General features: G+C 43.2%; 1 protein-coding gene across 1 annotated transcript in view; it reads right to left on the reverse strand.

Moving 5' to 3' along the window:
- The window catches only part of PPP2CA (protein phosphatase 2 catalytic subunit alpha), a 16295-nt gene extending 15918 nt beyond the window's left edge, over nt 1-377 (reverse strand). The window contains exon 1 of the mRNA XM_039701572.1: nt 66-377. Within this exon, the coding sequence (XP_039557506.1) occupies nt 66-167 (102 nt within the window). The 5' untranslated portion in view covers nt 168-377. The remainder of the gene's footprint in view (nt 1-65) is intronic.
- Nucleotides 378-9596: the final 9219 nt, after the last annotated feature.

A 9596-nucleotide genomic window follows, 5' to 3' on the forward strand; every position in this document is an offset into this window, starting at 1 on the left:
GCTGCGCCCCCGCCAGCGGCTCCCCGCCCGGCCCCGCCGCCTGCCCGCGGCCCCTCGCTCCTCACCTTCTCGCAGAGGCTCTTCACCTGCCCCTCGGACAGCTGCTTGCACTCGTTGAGCTGCTCCACCCACTGGTCGAGCTCCTTGGTGAAGACCTTCTCCTCCATCCCGCTCTCCCCCTCCTCCTCCTCCTCCTCACCGGCTGCTGCTGCTGCCGCACCGCCCCGCGGGCCCCTGCGATCCGCGCTCCCCACAGCGGCGGCGGCCGCGACGCGTCAGGGCGGGCGGGCGCGGGGAGAGGGCGGCCCGGGGCGCTCCGGCTGCGGCAGCGCTGCCGCTCCTCGCTCCGCACCGTGTAATGGCCGCCGCTGCTGACGTCACCGCCCCGGCCCCACCGCGGGGAGGGGGACGCCGCGGGAGCCGATGGCGCGTGCGCGGCGCCCGGGCGGGGCCGCGAGTGCGCTCTGAGGGGAGGGGGCGGGTGAGGGCATCGAGCGCGCCCGCCCGCCCCGGGAGCCCTGGCTGGATGTGTTTTGTCCTGGTCTATCGTTCCCGTGTCTGCCCCTGGTCCCCTTGGGGCTGGCGCTCTCCCCTTGCAGGGGTCCGTTTGAGGGGCGCGGCGCAGCCCCGCCCGGTCGCAGCCGTGAGGCGGGAGCCAGGGCACTGCCGTGAGGGGTCGCCGGCATGGCGGTGCCGGCTCCTCCTGTGCCGGGTGCTGCGCGCCGGCTCCTCGCGGGGCACAGGCTGGGCACAGTTCTCGCCTGATAAGCGCCACTGCGGGGTCGGGAGATGATGTTTCCGAGGGCTTTGTGCGGCTCCGCAGTGTTTGTGGTTCTCCCTGCCATTAATGCATATGGGTATCCCCGAGGCGGGTGCCAGGAGGCTGGTGCCAGGGTCTTTGCAGCGACAGGACGAGGAGCACTCGCCGCAAACTAAAACACAGGAAGTTCCACCTCCACACGAGAAAGAGCTTCACGTTGTGGGTAGCAAAGCCCTGGAGCGGGCTGCCCAGGGAGGGCGTGGAGTCTTCCTCTGGCGGCTTTCAAACCCCCCTGGACACGTTCCTGTGCCAGCTGCTGCAGGTGACCCGGCCCTGGCCGATGGGTCGGACTGGGGCATCTCCAGGGCTCCGTTCCATCCCCGACAATCCTGTGCTGCTGGGTCCCGAGCCCCGTTACCGAGTCTGTCGGAGAAGAGGGAAATGGGGGGCGCTTGCTGGTGTTGGGTACTTTGAAATAAAGCTTTTCAGTTCTAAATCATAAGCATTAAACTTATTACTTACTATCTTAATTGTACCACCAGGTAGTGCTTAGGTTAAAAAGGCTGTGCTGGATTTCTTTAAGACAATTTATACTGAATGAGCTCGTGGAAGTCCAGAGTTTATTATGACCTTTTTAGACAGAAGTAATGCATGAAGTGCAGTGTAAGTGTTCAGTAAAAGAAGTTAGTGGTGGACCTTTCAGGAAACTTTCAGGAAGACGGTATTTTTTCAGGAAACTAGTGGTAACCTCAGCTACCTTATTGTTCTCAGACACTTGCTACCTAAGGGAAAATATGTCAGTAAGACACAGATTAGTTGCAATAAAAAAGAATGTAGGAAATATGCAGAACCAATTTCTAATGAATTATGTATTTTATTGCAATCTGCATCTTAAATTTTACAGGAAGATTTCCCCTAAATAACTTACAAAAGGCATGAAATGATCAGTTTAATTTTTTTCCCTTAAATGGATCAAAATGTTGATAAAATATTGATTTGTTAATTTCAAGAGGGCACAATGACTTTTCCTAGTTAACTTGTGTTAATTGTCTTGGTCATCACTTGCCTAATACGGAGTCTGACTTGTTAAATTCTTTGCCTACTATTGAAGGAAATTAAGAATTCCATAGTGAGCAAGGGGTAAGGAATGTTTGCTTTCATGGGTCAGTCTCGGTTTCTTGGTGTCATAATCTCCTGCTAGACAAGTTGATTTGAATTGCCTGACTTGGGTTTTGTTTATCTTCCAAAATAATTTTGCTGTTCTTACACAGGTTCCCACCTTCAGATGACCTCAGTTTTGTGCTTAAAGTTGTAGAAGGAAAAGTGCTATTCATTGAGAAATAATAGGTTTCAAGAATTCACTCTGTAGCACATTTTCCCAAAATAGTCTTGAGTAAATATATGCCAAGAATATGAAACAATAACATCAACTCTTGTGTAATTTGCCAAGCTAAAGTTCATTTTCTTTAATAACTGTTGACTTCCTGACATAGTTACATGTTTGAGGATCACTCTGCAAACCATCTACACGAGCTGGGCTTTCCTCACACCTACCAGATAAAACGTGGCAGGATTTCAGTTGCAGTTTTGTAGGCAAACAAGCCAAGTGATCAGTCTCTTCCTGCTAGTGTGGCTCAAGCTGGACACCTCACAGATGAACAACCACTGCTGTCTTCAGAGCACTTGTGGTGGTTCCAGCCCCACCGCTGGATCCCAGGAGCGCAGTGGTAAAGAGAGGAACACTTGTGTGAAAAGGCTCAGTCATGGCTGGTTTTTAGACAAAATTCGCTTGGGAAGGGGTCGGTGATTCAGCACTCCCTGCTTGCCTCTGAAAGCTGAAGCCGTGTCACTCACTACAGGAGAAATCAGGACTCTGCAAAGGAAATTCAGGATTCATTTATCTGTACACTCACAGAGAAGGGGAAAGCTTTGGTTTCCATCTCCATTCCAAGCATTAGCTCTGTATTTTATCCTCATACTCTTTTGAATTGTCTCTACTTGGATCAGAAATCAGATCTCCTTCCTCCCTCTGACTTGAGAATGACAATCAATAGTTTAGAGAATCACAGTTGCTTTTCTCTTCTTAGATATTTATCTGAGCCTTCAAAGGAGAATGTAATAATGAAAGGATATGTGCTGTGTTGCATAAATTGGGTGTTTGTCAGGGCTTCAGATACACAGTAAGATTAAACTGTAACCTGTGAGATGGCAGCAATAAATCGTATTTAGAATGTGAATATATGCCAGGCATGTGTGTGGTTTGTTCCTAAGGAGCTGTCTGGGTGCGGCTGCCCCGGTGAGTCAGGGATATGGAGGCCACAGTGCTGTGCTGACACCTGAGTCAGGGACCTGTGTCACATGTGTGGCATTCTGGAGAGAGGTGAACTGGTCAGGCTCACTGCACTCATGTTTACACACATCCAGCTGTTAGCCTATAGTGCCAACTAATTCTGCACTAGTCTGAAATTAATCTCAAACTCGTGGATGAAGTTGTTAGCAACTGCAATGATCTTATCAGCAACACCAACATTTCCATTGTACTATGAGACATCAGTGTTTAAATGCAGATTTATGTAGATTTATATCACACCGTCCAACTACACAACGTATTGTCAACTTAGCATTGTAGAGTAAGGAACACGTAAATTAGTTTCTTCACACTTGACTCTCTCTGAATATTTTAGTGATTCTAAATTATCCATCAATGCATGTCCAAAATGTCTGCTGCTATGGTTTTTTAATACTAAATGCAGAATTAAAGGACTATGCAATACAATATAAAAACTACACTATACAATTTCAAGGCTATACAATAGTGTTACAATGAGCTGCCACCTTTAGATGTAGGCCTGCCAACTTTGATTAATACATGTATTTCTGCAAGCAAAGAATACAAACACCACTACATTAGTGTGGAAGTCAACTGCCTCTATGAGGAAAGGGACTTCTGATCAAATAAATTCAGAAGTACACATCATGTAGTCTCTTGCATATTGAGATACTGGCCACTACTGAATAAAATACATGTGTTGTGTCTTAATAGTCCCATTAAATCAGATAAGCCTGTCATCTTAAGTAGAACCATTGCAAAAGACCGAAAGAAAAACAGAACACTTTTACATAAGATATTTGTTACATCATCACAAATACTATTTCTGTATATTTGACTAATTTCAGAGTCCACATAATACATTACAAACTCAGTGACATCAGTAATACCACTGTCAACAGTGGCTCACTCACTTCAATGGAATGGCTTCTGTAAAAGATAGAATCTCATTATTAATCACCTTGTATGCCACAAAACATATTACTGTGCTAGTTCATCATTCACCCTCGTGTTGTAGATAAAGCAGGAAGTGCAGCGTCTTACTGAAAGAAGAAATTACAGAGTAACCATGAAAATCACATTTTCGAATCACTATGGTTACAGATATTTCATAGTCAAGAATCTTTTAAAAGCTAGGAATAGAGTGCTGATTCTTCAGTGTTAGGGGCTTAATATTTTGCAAATATTTTATGTCCAGCTCTCTCCCCGTGAGAGTGGGAACTCTGTGTCCAGCCTGGCTGTGTAGGAGCACTGGGGCAGTGGGTGCATCCTTGTGCACCTCAGCACAGGGCCACGTTCCTCCTACCTGTCATCTACCAGTTTTAATCTCTAGAATACTTGACAAACACCACCTCTGCCAGGACAAATACTATCACTTTATCGCCAGATGGACAAATACATTATTTCAGCCCGATGAGGAAACAGATACTGAAATTAAGTCCCTTTCCAAACATGACAGAAGCATTGAGAGTCGAGAGTAGAGACCCCAGTTGAATAGATACTTGGGCCCATCCTTAAATTCCTTCCTTTTAAACAGATAACATAAGCATCTGTGAAATGTCCTGCTAAGCTCATGCTGCGAGGCTTTAGGCTTGCTGATTGCTGGTGTAACGCTCTGATCAGCACAGCTTGTGTTACAAGCGCTTTCTTTGGAAAAACTCCTATTATTCAGTCCTTTCCATAAGCTATGTTTAAATGCACAACAAATTATTAATACGTGCAAGCAGTTGTCATGGAGATAATATGATCCCAAGTGCGTTTTTTGTAAGTGGCACAAAGCTGGCACATCCCACATGCCTTGTACGGACCATTCCTACATAATGTTTCCTGTGTTAGATATGTGATAGATATATATATTTGCTTTTTATGCCAATACCCAATGGAGAAACCACTGCTTCTGGCTTTCAGATGGCTGGCTTTAGGAATATGAAAAATTTAGGACTTGTAAGACATGGGGTTTTTTAAGCTGTAACATATTAAAAAGGGGTGGAACCACTAATTTCTGTGAAATCTCAAACACAATGCAACATCCAAATTATGGCTAAAACCTCGCAGGATGTATTTTCTCTCATCTTGGCCCACAGAATTATGCCAAAATGTAGTAATTAATGTAAAGAAGGCAGCTGGCTAATGTAGCTGGAGAGGCTTCAGGGCCATAATGAGGATAGTTTAACTTAGAATAAGACTGCTATCCTATTAAATGTCTATAAATTCCAGCGACGTTTTTTAGGATTATCATAACATTTCTACTCTTTAACTGTGCCCTTGCAAAGTAGTTCACTGTGCACTTAAACCATTCTTACCTTTTTCTGCACCTCTTGTCTGGTCCTGGAGATTGTTGCACTTAGCTGGGCAGCATCTGACTGTTGGAGCCATTCTGTACCTGTTTATTTGGGTGAATGAAGGACATTTTCTGCATATTATAGCTGTTTCTTCTAGTTTTCCTTTTCCCCTGATATTTACTGATCAGTTAATATTACATTACAGTTACTTTCATAATGACCTTGAGCTAGGGCAAGCAGTAAAGCTACAGAAAGGCTGCAAAAAAGAATTGCAGCAAGAAAACTTGAGTTCTTGCTCCCTCACTTTCCTGCCCAGTGAATGGGTGTTTCTTTCACAGCACTGCCCCTGCCTTGCAGTGAAGGAGCATAAACTCAACTGGGGAGTACCCATGACTGCTAGCTCATGTTAATATGATATCCATGTTGGTTTGGAGACGTTGCAGGTCTTTTGTGTGATAAAACAGGTCCACAAAACCTGCTAAGGATGCCTTGGCTGAGCTGCTGCCTTGCCCTCCAGCTCAGCATCAGCTCTCAAGCCCAGTTCCAAGCAGTGCTGGCTGCTGCTTAAATACTTCCTCTGAAGAGAGAGCCTGAGCAGGGAAATTTTCTTCTGAAATCTTTTTGTATTTGTGCTAAAGGACAAAGGAGAAGTTCACTGCACAGATCCTGATTTCACTTCACTGTGGTTAACAATTGGATTATTAGTAATAGCTAGTTACAAATAAGAACCTGACCTTATTTTTAACCTAATACTGAATCAGATCTAATTGTAAGAGGTGGGTTCACTGCTGTACTTTGCTCTTTGAATATTCTCATTCAGAATTTCAGTGCCTTCCATCTTAGGTATTAAAAATAGGTGGCAAGTTGGATAATTCTTATTGTTCCAAATCTTGTTTGCAGCCTTATATAACAGTGTTCTCACCAAAAAGTTTATTTTAAGTGTGGAGTGGAAGAACACGCTGCAGCAACCTGAAATTATTTGCAATACTGTAGCTGAGTTATACAGAATCTGGAAAAAACTGTCTCTTCTTTTTTTGATGGGCCATTTTAATATTAATCAAAACAAATATATTAATTAATATCAGAATGTGTAGACTGTCTGTGCTTTGGAATGACAAAGTCCTGTGTTGTCAGTCACAAGCATCCTTAGGTAAATTGTCTAAGCAGAAACTGCTGGTAATTCAAACTCAATGACAGTCCAAATATTTGTGAGTGTAATAATAGTAAATATATAAACATGCAAAATGTAATAGCAATGGTAAATTACTTAGAAAGAGAATAACTCCAGGTGGAGTAATTCTGCACTTAATAAACCTGAGCTTTCTCATTAGTAGCACTGTGTTCATTTACAAAGCACTGTCCCCATTTTTAGTAGCTAAGACCATTTATCCCTCCAGCCATGAGCTGTGTCAGCTTTCCTCACCTTTTTTCATCATATCCATCAAACACATGTGACTTGGGAAGGGTGAAAAATGTTCTTCCCACTACCTTAGGAAGTGATCAGTCCTGAGAATATTAGATACCTCCCTTCAGCTGTAACAAGCTCCCCTGCCATCCATGTGTTTACAATAACAACAAAACCTGATTGATTCCATTTGAACAATAAATTTTACTTTTTCATCTTCTATTTCATTGCATGCTGTGACCTCCCTCCTTGATCAACACCCTTTCACATCAAAGCTCACATTTATTCTTCCTGATTACTGTTCTTCTCCTCCATCCCTTTTTCTGTCCACAACTTCCTTTCTTCCCCCTTTTCAGCCTCACTGAATTGGATCAGCCAAATGATCTGCAATACCTCATGAGCTCTGAAAAAGTAATTTTAAACTGTTTTTTCTCCCCGGAGTTCTGCATAAGATAAATGTAATGGAAAATAAAAAATACACTGCTATACATTGGGCTAATAAAAATCTCAAGTTTGGCAAAAGAATGAGAAATGGCCATGAAGAGTGACACATTAATCTCACTGGTAAATGGTAGTGCAAGATTCTTGGCATTTCAGCTGGCACTGGGAACTTACTGAGGGAGCACCTGGCATCCTTAGTGCTGTGGTACAGCATCAGTTACCACTGCTGAGCTCTTTCACTGGCAAAGGAACATTCCCCGTTAGCCCATCGCCACATATTGAACTGTGGGTTGGTCATGCAGGTGCTGCTCACAGCTGGGTCTTGGATGCCCAAAACAGCCAAGCCTAAAAGTTTTCAGGCTAAAAGCTGGGTTTGCACTGGGCTGCCCAAGAGCACACTCAGCTTGAGCTGAGTGCCTCCCTGGCACTGAGGGCATGCAGAGCTCAGTCTCACTGTGCAGGAGCCAGTACTAACCCTGCTGCTGGGGCACACAGGGATGTACTCCCAGGTGTCCATATCTAGCACATGCATAATGTTAATTTGCACACTTAACCAGTGTGGTTTTCCTCCTCAGATTACAAACTGGTCACTGAAGTTATGACTGTTGTTTTCACTGGATGAATAATTACTCCATCATTAAACAATGTTATCAGGTGTATTATTAGAGAGAAGAACTGGTTTCAGGGGACTGTCATTAACTTGAGCAATTATAATTTTTCAGTTTGACAGTGACTGCATCTGTATCAGGACTGAATGAGTGAGAGGAACCAGGGCTTGTCACAGCAGTGGTTGATCTCAGCTGTGCAGAATGAGAGGGAGTTCCCAGCTTCACAAGGGAGGCTCCCCAGCACAGAACCACTGGGCTCATGCTGTGGGGCACTGCCCACCAAGTTTAATTCTGATTCAAATTTACTATCAAAAATAATTTTTTACAAATCCATCTGAACCTCCTCAGAGGAACATTTATTCCAGAAACATCACCTTCCAGACATCAGATACAGTACAAGTTGTTCTCAACTGCATGGCAGTCAAATTGACCATTCTTGTGATGGAGCTGTTCCTATATGGAATCCCTCAATGTAACTTTTCATAAATGCCCCTCTCTGTCCTGATTATAGTTACACTCCTTTATCAAATCTTATCTATTACAGCAGAAAATCACTCATATTTTTTCTTCTAGTAGGCAGAAAATCTTCACTGGCATAGCTCCTCCTACAGCTCTATTTTTTGACACTGTCCAACTGAAGACAGTCAGGAAATGTACCAAAATCTACCAAGAAACTCGTGTGTAATTAATATACCAAGTGAAAGAATTTCCACAATAAAGGTGTGTACATTACAGTAGCCTTGAGATAGGGCTGACTTCTTCCAAAACAAGTTCTTCTGGTTTTATGGGACTATTTATTGCAGTTCTGTGTTAAAGAAAATAGCTCTTGTTCTCACTCTGTACTATGAAACCAGTATAGCAGGAGGCACCATGGGCTGGTGAACAGATCAGGAGAGGATGTCTCTTGTATCTGTTTAAAGATCTTCAAGGCCATTTCAACTCCCACTTTCTCTTCTGTGAAGTGTTACACCTCCTATTAATTTTGCTAGTTATATGAGCAGATTTTCTAAACTGAAATACTCTCTCTTCAAAGTATAAGGTATCTTAAAGAGAAAAGTTATATTAGGAACACAAATTCATTATTACATCATTGTGAAAAAGCTTCTGGGCAGTGTTACTGAATGCAAATACTTGCATTTTGTTCATCTGTTTTAATGTTAATGCTTTATACATATAATCCAGAAGAAGTTTCTATGGGCATATAAACATTCCTTGTAGAGAGGGTAGCTTCTCTAAAAAAATACTGACAGAGGATATGTGTAACATGGCTTTTCACTTATCTCAGGGGATTCTGCAGTGTTCAGTGTCTTGCAGACACAAAGGTAATTTCACTTAATCTGAAAAGTAGCTCTGTGTGAGATGTCAGAACCACAGCACTGCACAATAAGATTTCTGGGTGAGGGAGTCACTGAATATATCCACCTGAAACTACTCATACATATTTTTAAAGTAGGGGTGCTACCAGCAAAGTACAGCTTATTCTGAAGTGAGACCATGTATGTAACAGATGCTGGTAGTCCCTGTGCATCCAAATCCCTTCTTACTTTCCTTTTTTATCATGGGATTGTGAATTGTGCTTTTTTGGTTTTGTAATTAAAGGGTAGAACAGATGGAGAGAACTTGAAGAGCTGCATCCATTAATTTAATGTGGAGAATGTCTCCATGTTATAATTTAATATAATGGGATTTTACTTGAGTGAAATAAAACTCTACAGTCTAGTGCTTGGGAATGTTTACTATAGGAACAGCTTCACTGTTGAAAAGATTTCAC

Source organism: Passer montanus, unplaced genomic scaffold (assembly GCF_014805655.1).
Source record: "Passer montanus isolate IOZ18808 unplaced genomic scaffold, ASM1480565v1 scaffold15, whole genome shotgun sequence".
NCBI lineage: Eukaryota > Metazoa > Chordata > Aves > Passeriformes > Passeridae > Passer > Passer montanus.